Raw genomic sequence first — 19,161 nt, forward strand, 5'->3', positions numbered from 1 at the left:
GCTTTTGTAGATGAAGATTTAGTTGTGGATGATGGTTTGCCTGTAGATGAGCTTTGTGATGATTTTGAGGGTGATGTTTGTTGAGGAGGAGTGGGACTGATTGTAGGTGGGGAAGATGATCGGTGTCTGCTCCTATTCCCAGACTTGGCAGGTGATGATGCTGATGAAGGGCTCTTCTCAGGAACAATTTCTGGTGACTTAGATGATGATCCGGCCAGTGGAGGTGGAATACTCAGCACACGTGCTTTGTATCTACTGCTGGGAGGACCCCACATCTGGCCAGGTGGTTGCAATGGATGACCAGACATGGCACACCAGCCAACAGGAAATATATCCCGAGAGTCATAACGACAATAGTAGTCAAATGCTCCTCGCCAGCCATCAAAGGTTACATGTATCATGTCACCATTCACGGCACCAACAGTTGCAGCACAAATGAGCTGAGGATTCTTCTTGTCAACAGCTTCCAGCTTCATGCCCACTTCAAAATAATTCTTTGGTGGAGTTGGTGGCTCTGTACGAAATATGTGTGGAGGAGAAACTTCTGCATTGTGTAAGGTCTTCAGTAAGAACATTGGCCACGAAGATGCATTCATTCGAAAACCAAGAGGAGGCTGTAGCATTCCTCCATGTTCTTCACAGTGACCAATAGGATGTATCTCATTGTTGCAGTCGACCAAACGCCAGAAATCATTCTTGTTATCTGAACCATCCAGTCTCAGTCGCAATCTAGGGCCTAAAGTACCAACAACTGTAGCAATGCATGTTGAGGTCACATTCCGCGGGTCTAAGGCTTCAAGTTTCATTCCGATTTTGAATTCATTCTTTGGGGGTATCTTGTACTGTTTGAAAACATTTGGCAGGAGATGGAACTGAGCTGGTCTCTCTGAGGTAGTCTTCACAATTAAACTCTGCAGCGGCCTCCATCTGGGCTAATGCAGCAGCATTCAGACCACGACCTTTCCTATATATATATATATATATATATATATATATATATATATATATATATATATATATATATATATATATATATATATATATATATATATATATATATATCCCTGGGTATAGGGGAGAAAGAATACCTCCCACGTATTCCCTGCGTGTCGTAGAAGGCGACTAAAAGGGGAGGGAGCGTGGGACTGGAAATCCTCCTCTCTCGTTTTTTTTTTTAATTTTCCAAAAGAAGGAACAGAGAAGGGGGCCAGGTGAGGATATTCCCTCAAAGGCCCAGTCCTCTGTTCTTAAAGCTACCTCGCTAACGCGGGAAATGGCGAATAGTTTGAAAGAAAGAATATATATATATATATATATATATATATATATATATATATATATATATATATATATATATATATATATATATATATATATATATATATATATATATCGGAGGTGGAGGGAACGAGGAGAAGAGGGAGACCAAATTGGAGGTGGAAAGATGGAGTGAAAAAGATTTTGTGTGATCGGGGCCTGAACATGCAGGAGGGTGAAAGGAGGGGAAGGAATAGAGTGAATTGGAGCGATGTGGTATACAGGGGTTGACGTGCTGTCAGTGGATTGAGTCGGGGCATGTGAAGCGTCTGGGGTAAACCATGGAAAGCTGTGTAGGTATGTGTATTTGCGTGTGTGGACGTGTGTATGTACATGTGTATGGGGGGGGGGCCATTTCTTTCGTCTGTTTCCTTGCGCTACCTCGCAAACGCGGGAGACAGCGACAAAGTATAAAAAAAAAAAAAAAAAAAAATTATATATATATATATATATATATATATATATATATATATATATATATATATATATATATGTGTGTGTGTGTGTGTGTGTGTGTGTGTGTGTGTGATTTTTTTGCATTTTCCTGGTACAGGAAGGTATTGCCAGACCTAAGGTAAAGCGGCCTCGCTTGCTCTCTTGCGCTCTCGCATTTATATGAAAACTTCCACCCAATCCTAAGCCTCTCGAAACTCCTGTTTTCATGGTGTCACATGAACACGTCAACTGCCCTGATTCACCCCAGCGATACCACATCGGTGCTTGTATACGAAGCCTTTCTATTTCGCTTGATCCTGTATCCTATATCCTATCCCAAATTCGGTTTGTCTCATCATGTTCACCATATCTTGCCAGCTTCTCCTCGGTTTCTCTTCTTGTCCTTTATTCCTCTACTTCTGGCATGTTTACCCTTATGGTCATTAAATCTTTTGTTCATCTTCTTCACATGTCCAAAGCATTTTAGTACATCTCCTTCAGCCTTCGAATATACTTCTTTTACTAACACCTTACGCTATCATATTTTATTCGTTCAACCCTCCTCACTCCACATAATATCCAAGGAATTTTATATCTGATGTAATCACCCTAATTCTTACCCTTTACATAGGGCATACGCCTTGCACCCATAAAACGTTTTCCAGACTTCTGTAAAATTGCAGGAAACATACCCATCATTATCCTTACAAACAGTGACCTTTTTTCCACACACTCCTAAATGAGCCAAGGACCTTTGTCCTATCACCTACTCTAATGCGCGTCCAGTTCCTATGGTTCCGTTCACTACCAAGTCCATTCCCAAGCATCTAAGACATTTCGTTTCCTCCAGCTACTCTCCATTCAAACTCCCACTTCATTGCCACACCCCCACCAGCTTGCAGACATGCCTCTCTACCGAAGGTCCTCGCTTTCTCCTCCCTCACCACCTGAGACATAAACAGATTAAACAGCCATGGTAAGCTCACACGCCGCAGACCTACCTTGACCATATTCGCACACAAGCTTGACTGTCTTCAAAAACTCCTTACAGCTTCTGTTAGCCTCCTCCTTACATCATATATTCATACAAGTTTCTCACAAAAAAGAATCTTTATCAACTTTATAATACGCAACAAGTGTAACATAAAGCCTTCTTTTTATCTAGATATTTCTCACACACATTCTTGAAAGCAAACATCTGATCTCACATCCTCCACCACGTTTGAAGCCATACCACCCCCCCTCTCAGTCGCCATTTCCCCACCCACCTACCAGGTACAGAAAAACCACTAATAACTCTTTAATTCCAATATTTACTTTTGTTCCTATCTTTAAGCAATCGCACTATGTAGGCATTTTACCAATCCTGAAACACCTCACTATAAGCAGTACATACAAAATATACCTGATATCTGTGAACATCATATGTTTGCATAATCTCCTAAACCTTACATCCTATTTCTCTTTGTTAAAGATATCTTAATCAGTGACTTCCTCTAACTAAAAGACTCTTCCGCTACAGATGATAAATTTTTCACTTTCCTCCAGCGTAACTCAGAAGAAGCGGTCAAATGCTAAAATGACTTACACGAAAAAAATGGACTTTGCTTGTGTCACTTTCCCAGATCATAGTGACAGACGGGTCGTCCAGCACCTCCCGGATGCTGTGGTAAGGTTGTGGGATGTGCCTCACGGCAAGGAGGGACATCAGAGTTCCAGCGTAGCTCCGTGTTAACACCAGCGTCATCATCATCCAAGCTGCTAACACGAACCTCTCCCACCAAAGGTCTGGAGGTCCTGAGTAGTCTGTCGAGACATGAAGTTTTGAATTGACATCACCACTGTCGGTAGCCCCTGTACCACACCAAGAGCTTCTATCTTGTTGGTTAAATATCACATCAAGCAAATGTATATTGTGGCTAATCATGAGGAAATCTATTAGTGATACTTTTGTGATCCATGAGAGTGCTTAACGATACATGAATTATGTCAGTCATCCTACTTCAAAGACCCTTCAGTTCCAACACGGAATGTATATATGTATTTATGCATATATGTATATATTCGCCATTTCCCGCGTTAGCAAGGTAGCGTTAAGACCAGAGGACTGAGCCTTTCAGGGAATATCCTCACTTGGCCCCCTCCTCTCTTCCTTCATTAGGAAAACTAAAAAAGAGAGGGGAGGATTTCCAGCCACCCGCTCCCTCCCCTTTTAGTCGCCCTTTACGACACGCAGGGAATACGTGGGAAGTATTCTTTCTCCCCTATCCCCAGGGATGAAACGAAGGATATATATATATATATATATATATATATATATATATATATATATATATATATATATATATATATATATATATATATATATATATATATATATATATATATATATATATATATATATATATATATATATATATATATATATATATATATATATATATATATATATATATATATATATATATATGATGTAAGGCATGTGTACGTGTAGGAAGAGAGGAAAGTGATTGGTTCTCAGTGAATGTAGGTTTGCGGCAGGGGTGTGTGATGTCTCCATGGTTGTTTTATTTGTTTATGGATGGGGTTGTTAGGGAGGTGAATGCAAGAGTTTTGGAAAGAGGGGCAAGGATGAAGTCTGTTGGGGATGAGAGAGCTTGGGAAGTGAGTCAGTTGTTGTTCGCTGATGATACAGCGCTGGTGGCTGATTCATGTGAGAAACTGCAGAAGCTGGTGACTGAGTTTGGTAAAGTGTGTGAAAGAAGAAAGTTAAGAGTAAATGTGAATAAGAGCAAGGTTATTAGGTACAGTAGGGTTGTGGGTCAAGTCAATTGGGAGGTGAGTTTGAATGGACAAAAAATGGAGGAAGTGAAGTGTTTTAGATATCTGGGAGTGGATCTGGCAGCGGATGGTAACATGGAAGCGGAAGTGGATCATAGGGTGGGGGAGGGGGCGAAAATTCTTGGAGCCTTGAAGAATGTGTGGAAGTCGAGAACATTATCTCGGAAAGCAAAAATGGGTATGTTTAAAGGAATAGTGGTTCCAACAATGTTGTATGGTTGCGAGGCGTGGACTATGGATAGAGTTGTGCGCAGGAGGATGGATGTGCTGGAAATGAGATGTTTGAGGACAATGTGTGGTGTGAGGTGGTTTGATCGAGTAAGTAACGTAAGGGTAAGAGAGATGTGTGGAAATAAAAAGAGCGTGGTTGAGAGAGCAGAAGAGGGTGTTTTGAAGTGGTTTGGGCACATGAAGAGAATGAGTGAGGAAAGATTGACCAAGAGGATATATGTGTCGGAGGTGGAGGGAACGAGGAGAAGAGGGAGACCAAATTGGAGGTGGAAAGATGGAGTGAAAAAGATTTTGTGTGATCGGGGCCTGAACATGCAGGAGGGTGAAAGGAGGGCAAGGAATAGAGTGAATTGGAGCGATGTGGTATACCGGGGTTGACGTGCTGTCAGTGGATTGAATCAAGGCATGTGAAGCGTCTGGGGTAAACCATGGAAAGCTGTGTAGGTATGTATATTTGCGTGTGTGGACGTATGTATATACATGTGTATGGGGGTGGGTTGGGCCATTTGTTTCGTCTGTTTCCTTGCGCTACCTCGCAAACGCGGGAGACAGCGAAAAGCAAAAAAAAAAAAAAAAAAATATATTTGTATGTAGCATTTATGGATCTGGAGAAGGCATATGATAGAGTTGATAGAGATGCTCTGTGGAAGGTATTAAGAATATATGGTGTGGGAGGCAAGTTGTTAGAAGCAGTGAAAAGCTTTTATCGAGGATGTCAGGCATGTGTACGTGTAGGAAGAGAGGAAAGTGATTGGTTCTCAGTGAATGTAGGTTTGCGGCAGGGGTGTGTGATGTCTCCATGGTTGTTTAATTTGTTTATGGATGGGGTTGTTAGGGAGGTGAATGCAAGAGTTTTGGAAAGAGGGGCAAGTATGAAGTCTGTTGGGGATGAGAGAGCTTGGGAAGTGAGTCAGTTGTTGTTCGCTGATGATACAGCGCTGGTGGCTGATTCATGTGAGAAACTGCAGAAGCTGGTGACTGAGTTTGGTAAAGTGTGTGAAAGAAGAAAGTTAAGAGTAAATGTGAATAAGAGCAAGGTTATTAGGTACAGTAGGGTTGAGGGTCAAGTCAACTGGGAGGTGAGTTTGAATGGAGAAAAACTGGAGGAAGTGAAGTGTTTTAGATATCTGGGAGTGGATCTGGCAGCGGATGGAACCATGGAAGCGGAAGTGGATCATAGGGTGGGGGAGGGGGCGAAAATTCTGGGAGCCTTGAAGAATGTGTGGAAGTCGAGAACATTATCTCGGAAAGCAAAAATGGGTATGTTTGAAGGAATAGTGGTTCCAACAATGTTGTATGGTTGCGAGGCGTGGGCTATGGATAGAGTTGTGCGCAGGAGGATGGATGTGCTGGAAATGAGATGTTTGAGGACAATGTGTGGTGTGAGGTGGTTTGATCGAGTAAGTAACGTAAGGGTAAGAGAGATGTGTGGAAATAAAAAGAGCGTGGTTGAGAGAGCAGAAGAGGGTGTTTTGAAGTGGTTTGGGCACATGGAGAGAATGAGTGAGGAAAGATTGACCAAGAGGATATATGTGTCGGAGGTGGAGGGAACGAGGAGAAGTGGGAGACCAAATTAGAGGTGGAAAGATGGTGTGAAAAAGATTTTGAGTGATCGGGGCCTGAACATGCAGGAGGGTGAAAGGAGGGCAAGGAATAGAGTGAATTGGATCGATGTGGTATACCGGGGTTGACGTGCTGTCAGTGGATTGAATCAGGGTATGTGAAGCGTCTGGGGTAAACCATGGAAAGATGTGTATGTATGTATATTTGCGTGTGTGGACGTATGTATATACATGTGTATGGGGGTGGGTTAGGCCATTTGTTTCGTCTGTTTCCTTGCGCTACCTCGCGAACGCGGGAGACAGCGAGAAAGCAAAAAAAAAAAAAATATATATATATTTATATATATATATATATATATATATATATATATATATATATATATATATATATATGTATATATATAAATATATATATATATATATATATATATATATATATATATATATATATATATATATATATATATATATATATATATATATATATATATATATTATTTTATATTTTTTTATTATACTTTGTCGCTGTTTCCCGCGTTTACGAGGTAGCGCAAGGAAACAGACGAAAGAAATGGCCCAACCCCCCCCATACACACGTATATACATACGTCCACACACGCAAATATACATACCTACACAGCTTTCCATGGTTTACCCCAGACGCTTCACATGCCCTGCTTCAATCCACTGATAGCACGTCAACCCCGGTATACCACATCGCTCCAATTCACTCTATTCCTTGCCCTCCTTTCACCCTCCTGCATGTTCAAGCCCCGATCACACAAAATCTTTTTCACTCCATCTTTCCACCTCCAATTTGGTCTCCCTCTTCTCCTTGTTCCATCCACCTCCGACACATATATCCTCTTGGTCAATCTTTCCTCACTCATCCTCTCCATGTGCCCAAACCACTTCAAAACACCCTCTTCTGCTCTCTCAACCACACTCTTTTTATTTCCACACATCTCTCTTACCCTTACGTTACTCACTCGATCAAACCACCTCACACCACACATTGTCCTCAAACATCTCATTTCCAGCACATCCATCCTCCTGCGCACAACTCTATCCATAGCCCACGCCTCGCAACCATACAACATTGTTGGAACCACTATTCCTTCAAACATACCCATTTTTGCTTTCCGAGATAATGTTCTCGACTTCCACACATTTCTTCAAGGCTCCCCAGATTTTCGCCCCCTCCCCCATCCTATGATCCACTTCCGCTTCCATGGTTCCATCCGCTGCCAGATCCACTCCCAGATATCTAAAACACTTCACTTCCTCCAGTTTTTCTCCATTCAAACTCACCTCCCAATTGACTTGACCCTCAACCCTACTGTACCTAATAATCTTGCTCTTATTCACATTTACTCTTAACTTTCTTCTTCCACACACTTTTCCAAACTCAGTCACCAGCTTCTGCAGTTTCTCACATGAATCAGCCACCAGCGCTGTATCATCAGCGAACAACAACTGACTCACTTCCGAAGCTCTCTCATCCCCAACAGACTTCATACTTGCCCCTCTTTCCAAAACTCTTGCATTTACCTTCCTAACAACCCCATCCATAAACAAATTAAACAACCATGGAGACATCACACACCCCTGCCGCAAACCTACATTCACTGAGAACCAATCACATTCCTCTCTTCCTACACGTACACATGCCTTACATCCTCGATAAAAACTTTTCACTGCTTCTAACAACTTTCCTCCCACACCATATATTCTTAATACCTTCCACAGAGCATCTCTATCAACTCTATCATATGCCTTCTCCAGATCCATAAATGCTACATACAAATCCATTTGCTTTTCTAAGTATTTCTCACATACATTCTTCAAAGCAAACACCTGATCCACACATCCTCTACCACTTCTGAAACCACACTGCTCTCCCCCAATCTGATGCTCTGTACATGCCTTCACCCTCTCAATCAATACCCTCCCATATAATTTACCAGGAATACTCAACAGACTTATACCTCTGTAATTTGAGCACTCACTCTTATCCCCTTTGCCTTTGTACAATGGCACTATGCACGCATTCCGCCAATCCTCAGGCACCTCACCATGAGTCATACATACATTAAATAACCTTACCAACCAGTCAACAATACAGTCACCCCCTTTTTTAATAAATTCCACTGCAATACCATCCAAACCTGCTGCCTTGCCGGCTTTCATCTTCCGCAAAGCTTTCACTACCTCTTCTCTGTTTACCAAATCATTTTCCCTAACCCTCTCACTTTGCACACCACCTCGACCAAAACACCCTATATCTGCCACTCTATCCTCAAACGCATTCAACAAACCCTCAAAATACTCACTCCATCTCCTTCTCACATCACCACTACTTGTTATCACCTCCCCACTTGCGCCCTTCACCGAAGTTCACATTTGCTCCCTTGTCTTACGCACTTTATTTACCTCCTTCCAGAACATCTTTTTATTCTCCCTAAAATTTAATGATACTCTCTCACCCCAACTCTCATTTGCCCTTTTTTTCACCTCTTGCACCTTTCTCTTGACCTCCTGTCTCTTTCTTTTATACATCTCGCTCTCAATTGCATTTTTTCCCTGCAAAAATCGTCCAAATGCCTCTCTCTTCTCTTTCACTAATACTCTTACTTCTTCATCCCACCACTCACTACCCTTTCTAATCAACCCACCTCCCACTCTTCTCATGCCACAAGCATCTTTTGCGCAATCCATCACTGATTCCCTAAATACATCCCATTCCTCCCCCACTCCCCTTACTTCCATTGTTCTCACCTTTTTCCATTCTGTACTCAGTCTCTCCTGGTACTTCCTCACACAGGTCTCCTTCTCAAGCTCACTTACTCTCACCACCCTCTTCACCCCAACATTCACTCTTCTTTTCTGAAAACCCATACAAATCTTCACCTTAGCCTCCACAAGATAATGATCAGACATCCCTCCAGTTGCAACTCTCAGCACATTAACATCCAAAAGTCTCTCTTTCGCACGCCTGTCAATTAACACGTAATCCAATAACGCTCTCTGGCCATCTCTCCTACTTACATAAGTATACTTATGTATATCTCGCTTTTTAAACTAGGTATTCCCAATCATCAGTCCTTTTTCAGCACATAAATCTACAAGCTCTTCACCATTTCTATTTACAACACTGAACACCCCATGTATACCAATTATTCCCTGAACTGCCACATTACTCACCTTTGCATTCAAATCACCCATCACTATGACCCGGTCTCGTGCATCAAAACCACTAACACACTCATTCAGCTGCTCCCAAAACACTTGCCTCTCTTGATCTTTCTTCTCATGCCCAGGTGCATATGCACCAATAATCACCCACCTCTCTCCATCAACTTTCAGTTTTACCCATATTAATCGAGAATTTACTTTCTTACACTCTATCACATACTCCCACAACTCCTGTTTCAGGAGTATTGCTACTCCTTCCCTTGCTCTTGTCCTCTCACTAACCCCTGACTTTACTCCCCAGACATTCCCAAACCACTCTTCCCCTTTACCCTTGAGCTTCGTTTCACTCAGAGCAAAACATCCAGGTTCCTTTCCTCAAACATACTACCTATCTCTCCTTTTTTCACATCTTGGTTACATCCACACACATTTAGGCACCCCAATCTGAGCCTTCGAGGAGGATGAGCACTCCCCGCGTGACTCCTTCTTCTGTTTCCCATTTTAGAAAGTTAATACATATATAAATATATATATATATATATATATATATATATATATATATATATATATATATATATATATATATATATATATATATATATATATATATATTTATATATATATATATATATATATATATATATATATATATATATATATATATATATATATATATATATATATATATATATATATATATATATATATAAATATATATATATGCACACACAGACATATACATATATACACATTTACATCATTAATACTGTATGCAATTATTCATTCCCATGGCCACCCTTCTACACATAAAATAACAACCCCCTCCCCCACTTAGATGTGCGCGAGGTAGCGCTAGGAAAAGACAACAAAGGCCACTTCGTTCACACTCATTCTCTCCCTGTCATGTATAATGCGCTGAAACCACAGCACCCTTTCCATATCCAGGCCTCATATAACTTTCCATGGTTTATCCCAGACGCTTCACACGCCCTGGTTTAATCCATAGAGAGCACGTCGACCCCGGTATACCACATCGTTCAAATTCACTCTATTCATTGCACGCCTTTCACCCTCCTGCATGTTCACGACCCGATCACTCAAAATCTTTTTCACTCCATCTTTCAACATCCATTTTTGTCTCCCACTTCTCGTTCTCTCCATCTCTGACACATATATCCTCTTGGTCAATCTTTCCTCACCCATTTTCTCCATGTGACCAAACCATTTCAAAACGCCCTCTTCAGCTCTCTCAACCACGTTCTTTTTACTACCACACATCTCTCTTACTCTATTATTAATTACTCAATCAAACCACCTGACACCACATATTGTCCTCAAACATCTCATTTCCAGCACATCCACCCTCCTCCGCGCAACTCTATCTATAGCCTATGCCTCGCAACAATATAACATTGTTGGAACCACTATTCCTTCAAACATACCATTTTTGCTTTCCGAGATAATGTTCTTGATTTCCACACATTCTTCAACGTTCACAGAACTTTTGACCCCTCCCCAACCTTATGATTCACTTCCGCTTCCATGGTTCCATCCTCTGCCAAATCCACTCCCACACATCTAAAACTCCTCAATTCCTCCATTTTGTTTCCATTCAAACTTATCTTCCACCTGACTTGTCCTTCAACCCTACTGTACCTATTAACATTGCTCTTATTCACATTTAATCTCAGCTTTCTTCGTTTACACATTTTACCAAACTCAGTCACCAGCTTCTGTAGTTTCTCACCCGAATCAGCCACCAGCGCTGTATCGTCAGCGAACAACAACTGACTCACTTCCCAAGCTCTCTCATCCACAACAGATTGCATACTTGCCCCTCTTTCCAAAACTCTTGCATTCACCTCCCTAACAACCACATCCATAAACTAATTAAACAACCATGGAGACATCACACACCCCAGCCGCAAACCAACAGTCACTGACAATGAATCACTTTCCTCACTTCCTACACTTGCACATGCCTTACATCCTCGATAGAAATTTCTTAGTAATTCTAACAACTTGCCCCCAACCCCATATACTATTAATACCTTCCACAGAGCATCTCTATCAACTCTATCATATGCCTTCTCCAGATCCAAAAATGCTACATACAAATCCATTCGCTTTTCTATGTATTTTTCACATACATTCTTCAAAGCAAACACCTGATCCACACATCCTCTACCACTTCTGAAACCACACTGCTCTTCCCCAATCTGATGCTCTGTATATGTCTTCACCTGCTCAATCAAAACCCTCCCATATAATTTCACAGGAATACTCAACAAACTTGTACCTCTGAAATTTGAGCACTCACTTCTATACCCTTTGCCTTTGTACAATTCCAATATGCAAGCATTCCTTCAATCCTTAGGCACCTCACCTTCAATCATACATTCATTAAATAACCTTACCAACTAGTAAACAATGAAGTCAACCCTTTTTTTAATAAATTCCACTGCAATACCATTCAAACCCGCTGCCTTGCTGGCTTTCATCTGCAAAGCTTTTACTACCTCTTCTCTGTTAACCAAGTCATTCTCCCTAACCCACTCACTTTGCACACCATCTCGACCAAAACACCCTATATCAGCCACTCTATAATCAAACATATGCAACAAACCTTAAAAATACATATACTCACACCATCTCCTTCTCACATCACCACTACTTTTTATCACCTCCCCATTAGCCCCATTCACTGAAGATCCCATTTGTTCCCTTGTTTTACGCATTTTATTTACCTCCCTCCAAAACATCTTTTTATTCTCCATAGAATTCAATGATAATCTCTCACCCAAACTCTAATTTGCCCTCTTGTTCACCTCTTACACCTTTCTCTTGACCTCCTGCCTCTTTCATTTATACATCTCCCACTCATTTGCATTATTTGCCTACAAAAATCGTCCAAATGCCTCTCTCTTTTCTTTCCCTAATAATCTTACTTCTTTATCCCACCACTCACTACCCTTTCTAATCAACCCACCTCTCACGCTTCTCATGCCACAAGCATCTTTGGTGCAAGCCATCACTGCTTCCCTAAATACATCCCATTCCTCCCACACTCCCCTTACGTCTTTTGTTCTCACCTTTTTCCATTCTGTACTCAGTCCCTCCTGGTACTTCCTCACACGAGTCTCCTTCCCAAGCCCACTTACTCTCACCACTCTCTTCACCCCAACATTCTCTCTTCTTTTCTGAAAACTTCTACAAATCTTCACCTTCGCCTCCACAAGTAATGATCAGACATCCCTACAGTTGCACCTCTCAGCACATTAGCATCGAAAAGTCTCTCTTTCGCAAGCATGTCAATTAACACGTAATCCAATAACGCTCTCTGGCCATCTTTCCTACTTACATACGTATACTTATTTATATCTCTCTTTTTAAACCAGGTATTCCCAATCACCAGTCCTTTTTCAGCACACATTACACATTTTTCAGCCACATTATTTACATTTGCATTCAAATCTCCCTTCACTATAACCAGGTCTCATGCATCAAAACTACTAACACACTCACTCAGCTGCTCCCAAAACACTTGCCTCTCATGATCTTTCTTCGCATGTCAGGTGCATATGCACCAATAATCACCCATCTCTTTCCATCAACTTTCAGGTTTACCCATATCAATCTAGAGTTTACTTTCTTACACTCTATTACATACTCTCACCACTCCTGTTTCAGGAGTAGTGCTACTCCTTCCCTTGCTCTTGTCCTCTCACTAACCCCTGACTTTACTCCCAAGACATTCCCAAACCACTCTTCCCCTTTCCCCTTGAGCTTCGTTTCACTCAGAGCCAAAACATCCAGGTTCCTTTCCTCAAACATACTACCTACCTCTCCTTTTTTCTCATCTTGGTTACATCCACACACATTTAGACACCACAATCTGAGCCTTCGAGGACGATGAGCACTCTCCGCGTGACTCCTTCTTCAGTTTCCCCTTTTAGAAAGTCAAAATACAAGGAGGGAGGGTTTCCAGCCCCCCTCTCCCGTCCCCTTTATTCGCCTTGTACGACACGTGAGGAATGCGTGGGAAGTATTCTTTCTCCCCTATATGTATATATATGAGAGTTGGGGTGAGAGAGTATCATTAAATTTTAGGGAGAATAAAAAGATGTTCTGGAAGGAGGTAAATAAAGTGCGTAAGACAAGGGAGCAAATGGGAACTTCAGTGAAGGGGGCAAATGGGGAGGTGATAACAAGTAGTGGTGATGTGAGAAGGAGATGGAGTGAGTATTTTGAAGGTTTGTTGAATGTGTTTGATGATAGAGTGGCAGATATAGGGTGTTTTGGTCGAGGTGGTGTGCAAAGTGCGAGGGTTAGGGAAAATGAGTTGGTAAACAGAGAAGAGGTAGTAAAAGCTTTGCGGAAGATGAAAGCCGGCAAGGCAGCAGGTTTGGATGGTATTGCAGTGGAATTTATTAAAAAAGGGGGTGACTGTATTGTTGACTGGTTGGTAATGTATGTATGATTTGGTAATGATGTATGATTTAATGTATGTATGATTCATGGTGAGGTGCCTGAGGATTGGCGGAATGCGTGCATAGTGCCATTGTACAAAGGCAAAGGGGATAAGAGTGAGTGCTCAAATTACAGAGGTATAAGTTTGTTGAGTATTCCTGGTAAATTATATGGAAGGGTATTGATCGAGAGGGTGAAGGCATGCACAGAGCATCAGATTGGGGAAGAGCAGTGTGGTTTCAGAAGTGGTAGAGGATGTGTGGATCAGGTGTTTGCTTTGAAGAATGTATGTGAGAAATACTTAGAAAAACAAATGGATTTGTATGTAGCATTTATGGATCTGGAGAAGGCATATGATAGAACTGATAGAGATGCTGTGTGGAAGGTTTTAAGAATTATGGTGTGGGAGGCAAGTTGTTAGAAGCAGTGAAAAGTTTTTATCGAGGATGTAAGGCATGTGTACGTGTAGGAAGAGAGGAAAGTGATTGGTTCTCGGTGAATGTAGGTTTGCGGCAGGGGTGTGTGATGTCTCCATGGTTGTTTAATTTGTTTATGGATGGGGTTGTTAGGGAGGTGAATGCAAGAGTTTTGGAAAGAGGGGCAAGTATGAAGTCTGTTGGGGATGAGAGAGCTTGGGAAGTGAGTCAGTTGTTGTTCGCTGATGATACAGCGCTGGTGGCTGATTAATGTAAGAAACTGCAGAAGCTGGTGACTGAGTTTGGTGAAGTGTGTGAAGGAAGAAAGTTAAGAGTAAATGTTAATAAGAGCAAGGTTATTATGTACAGTAGGGTTGAGGGTCAAGTCAATTGGCAGGTAAGTTTGAATGGAGAAAAACTAGAGGAAGTAAAGTGTTTTAGATATCTGGGAGTGGATCTGGCAGCGGATGGAACCATGGAAGCGGAAGTGGATCATAGAGTGGGGGAGGGGGCGAAAATTCTGGGAGCCTTGAAGAATGTGTGGAAGTCGAGAAAAGTATCTCGGAAAGGAAAAATGGGTATGTTTGAAGGAATAGTGGTTCCAAGAATGTTGTATGGTTGCGAGGCGTGGGCTATGGATAGAGTTGTGCGCAGGAGGGTGGATGTGCTGCAGATGAGATGTTTAAGGACAATGTGTGGTGTGAGGTGGTTTGATCAAGTAACGTAAGGGTAAGAGAGATGTGTGGAAATAAAAAGAGCGTGGTTGAGAGAGCAGAAGAGGGTTTTTGAAATGGTTTGGTTACATGGAGAGAATGAGTGGGGAAAGATTGACCAAGAGGATATATGTGTCAGAGGTGGAGGGAACGAGGAGAAGTGGGAGACCAAATTAGAGGTGGAAAGATGGAGTGAAAAAGATTTTGAGTGATCGGGGCCTGAACATGCAGGAGGGTGAAAGGCGTGCAAGGAATAGAGTGAATTGGAACGATGTGGTATACCGGGGTCGACGTGCTGTCAATGGATTGAACCAGGGCATGTGAAGCGTCTGGGGTAAACCATAGAAAGTTGTGTGGGGCCTGGATGTGGAAAGGGAGCTGTGGTTTCGGTGCATTATTACATGACAGCTAGAGACTGAGTGTGAACGAATGGGGCCTTTGGTGTCTTTTCCTAGCGCTATCTCGCACACATGAGGGGGGAGGGGTTGTTATTCCATGCGTGGCGAGGTGGCGATGGGAACAAATAAAGGCAGACAGTATGAATTATGTACATGTGTATATATGTATATGTCTGTGTGTGTATATATATATATATATATATATATATGTGTACGTTGAGATGTATAGGTATGTATATTTGCGTGTGTGGACGTGTATGTATATACATGTGTATGTGGGCGGGTTGGGCCATTCTTTCGTCTGTTTCCTTGCGCTACCTCGCTAACGCGGGAGAGCGACAAAGCAAAATAAATATAAATAAAAAATATATATATATTATATATATATATATATATATATATATATATATATATATATATATATATATATATATATATATATATATATATATATTTTTTTTTTTATTATACTTTGTCGCTGTCTCCCGCGTTTGCGAGGTAGCGCAAGGAAACAGACGAAAGAAATGGCCCAACCCCCCCATACACATGTATATACATACGTCCACACACGCAAATATACATACCTACACAGCTTTCCATGGTTTACCCCAGACGCTTCACATGCCCTGCTTCAATCCACTGACAGCACGTCAACCCCATATATATATATATATATATATATATATATATATATATATATATATATATATATATATATATATATATATATTTTTTTTTTTTTTTATTCATTTGCCTTTGTCGCTGTCTTCCGCGTTAGCGAAGTAGCACAAGGAAACAGACGAAAGAATGGCCCAACCCACCCACATACACATGTATATACATACACGTCCATACACGCAAATATACATACCTGTACATCTCAACTTATACATATATATACAAACATAGACATATGTATACACATGTACATAATTCCTACTGTCTAATTTTATTCATTCTCATCGCCACCCCGCCACATATGATATAACAACCCCCTCACCCTTCATATGTGGGGGGGTAGCGCTAGGAAAAGGCAACAAAGGGCACTTTCGTTCACACTGAGTCTCCAGCTGTCATGTAATAATGCACCGAAACGACAGTTCCCGCTCCAAATCCAGGCCCCACAGAACTTTCCATGTTTTACCCCAGACGCTTCACATGCTTTGGTTCAATCCATTGACAGCACGTCTATCCCGGTATACCACATGGCTCCAATTCACTCTATTCCTTGCACGCCTTTCACCCTACTGCATGTTCAGGCCCCGATTACTCAAAATCTTTTTCACTCCATCTTTCCACCTCCAATTTGGTCTCCCACTTCTCCTCGTTCCCTCCACCTCTGACACATATGTCCTCTTGGTCAATCTTTTCTCACTCATTCTCTCCATGTGACCAAATTATTTCAAAACTCCCTCTTCTGCTCTCTCAATCACACTCTTTCTATTACCACACACCTCTCTTACCCTAATATTACTTACTCGATCAAACCACCTCACACCACATATCGTCCTCAAACATCTCATTTCCAGCACATCTACCCTCCGCACAACTCTATCTATAGGCCACGCCTCGCAAGCATATAACATTGTTAGAACCACCATTCCTTCAAACATGCGCATTTATCTTTCCGAGATAGTGTTCTCGCCTTCCACACATTTTTCGACACTACCAGAACTTTCACCCCTCCCTCACCCTGTGATTCACTCCGTCTTTCATGGTTCCATCCGCTGCCAATTCCACCAACAGATATGTAAATCACTTCACTTCCTCCAGTTTTCCTCCATTTCAACTTATCTCCTAATTGGCTTGTCTCTCAACCCTACTGTACCTAATAACCTTGCTCTTATTCATATGTACTTTCAGCTTTCTTCTATCTGACACTTTACCAAACTCAGTCACCAGCTTCTGGAGTTTCTTAACTGAATCGGCCCCCAGCGCTCTATCAGCATCGAACAACAACTTGCTCACTTCCCAAGCCCTCTCATTCACAACAAACTGCATACTTGCCCCTCTTTCCAAAACTCTTGTATTAACCTCCTTACCAACCCCATCCATAAACAAATTAAACAACCATGGAGACATCACGCACCCGGCCGCAAACCAACATTCACTGAGAACCAATCACTTTCCTCTCTTCCTACTCGTTCACAAGCCTTATTTCTTCGATAGACACTTCTTACTGCTTCTAGCAACATGCCTCCCACACCATATACTCTTCATACCTTCCACAGAGCATCTCTCTCAACTCTATTATATGCTTTCTCCAGATCCATGCTCACACAAATCCTTTTGTTTTTCTAAGTATTTCTCACATACATTCTTCAAAACACACACCTGATCCACACATCTTCTACCACTTCTGAAACCACACTGCTCTTCCGCAATCTGATGCTCTGTACATGCCTTCACCCTCACAATCGATACCCTCCCATATAATTTCTCAGGAATGCTTAACAAACCTATACCTCTGTAATTTTGAGCACTCACCTTTATCCCCTTTGCCTTTGTACAATGGCACTATGCAAGCATTCCGTCAATCCTCAGGCACCTTGCCATGAGTCATACAAACATCAAATAGCCTTACCAACTAGTCAACAACACAGTCATCCCCCTTCTTTAATGAATTCCACTGCAATACTATCCAAAGCCACTGCCTTGAGGGCTTTTATCTTCCGCAAAGCTTGCACTACCTCTTTTCTTTTTATCAAATAATTCTACCTTAGCCTCTTACTTACATCACCTCGACCAAACACCCTATATCTGCCACTCTATCATTAAATGCATTAAACAAACCTTCAAAATACTCACTCCATCTCCTCACATCACCACTACTTGTGATCACTTCCCCATTAGCCCCTTTACTGAAGTTCCCATTTGTTCTCTTGTCGTTCGTAGTTTACTTACCTCCGTCTAAAACATCTTTTTATTTTCTCTAAAATGTAATCATACCCTCTCACCCCAACTCTAATTTGCTTTAGTTTTCACCTCTTGCACCTTTCTCTTGACCTCCTGCCTCTTTCTTTTATACATCTCCCACTCATTTGCATTTTTTTCCTGCGAAAGCCTCTCTCTTTTCTTTCACTGTCAATCTTACTTCTTCATCCCACCACTGACTATCGTTTCTCATCTCTCCACCTCCCACGCTTCTCATGCCACAAGCATATTTTGCGCAAGCCATCACTGCTTCCCTAGATACATCCCATTCCTCCCCCACTCACCTTACTTCGTTTGCTCTCACCCTTTTCCATTCTGCACTCAGTCTCTCTGTGTACCTCCTGACATAAGTCTCCTTCCCAAGCTCACTTATTCTCACCTCTATCTTCACCCCAACATTCTCTCTTCTCTTCTGAAAACCTCTTTAAATCTTCACCATCGCCTCCACAAGATAATGATCAGACATCCCTCCAGTTGCAACTCTCAGCACATTAACATCTAAAAGTCTCTCTTTCGCGCGTCTATCAATTAACACCTAATATAATAACGTTTTGTGACCATTTTTCCTACTTACATATGTACATTTGTGTATATCTCTCCTTTTAAACCAGGTATTGCCAATCACCAATGCGTTTTCAGGACACAAATG

At 41.6% G+C, this 19,161-nt stretch overlaps 1 protein-coding gene across 1 annotated transcript in view; it reads right to left on the reverse strand.

Moving 5' to 3' along the window:
- LOC139752570 (polycomb protein SCMH1-like) overlaps positions 1-924 on the reverse strand; it is a 26,836-nt gene extending 25,912 nt beyond the window's left edge. Inside the window, exon 1 of the mRNA XM_071668327.1 lies at positions 3-924. Within this exon, the coding sequence (XP_071524428.1) occupies positions 3-806 (804 nt within the window). The 5' untranslated portion in view covers positions 807-924. The remainder of the gene's footprint in view (positions 1-2) is intronic.
- Positions 925-19,161: the final 18,237 nt, after the last annotated feature.

Source organism: Panulirus ornatus, chromosome 13 (assembly GCF_036320965.1).
Source record: "Panulirus ornatus isolate Po-2019 chromosome 13, ASM3632096v1, whole genome shotgun sequence".
Taxonomy (NCBI): Eukaryota; Metazoa; Arthropoda; class Malacostraca; order Decapoda; family Palinuridae; genus Panulirus; species Panulirus ornatus.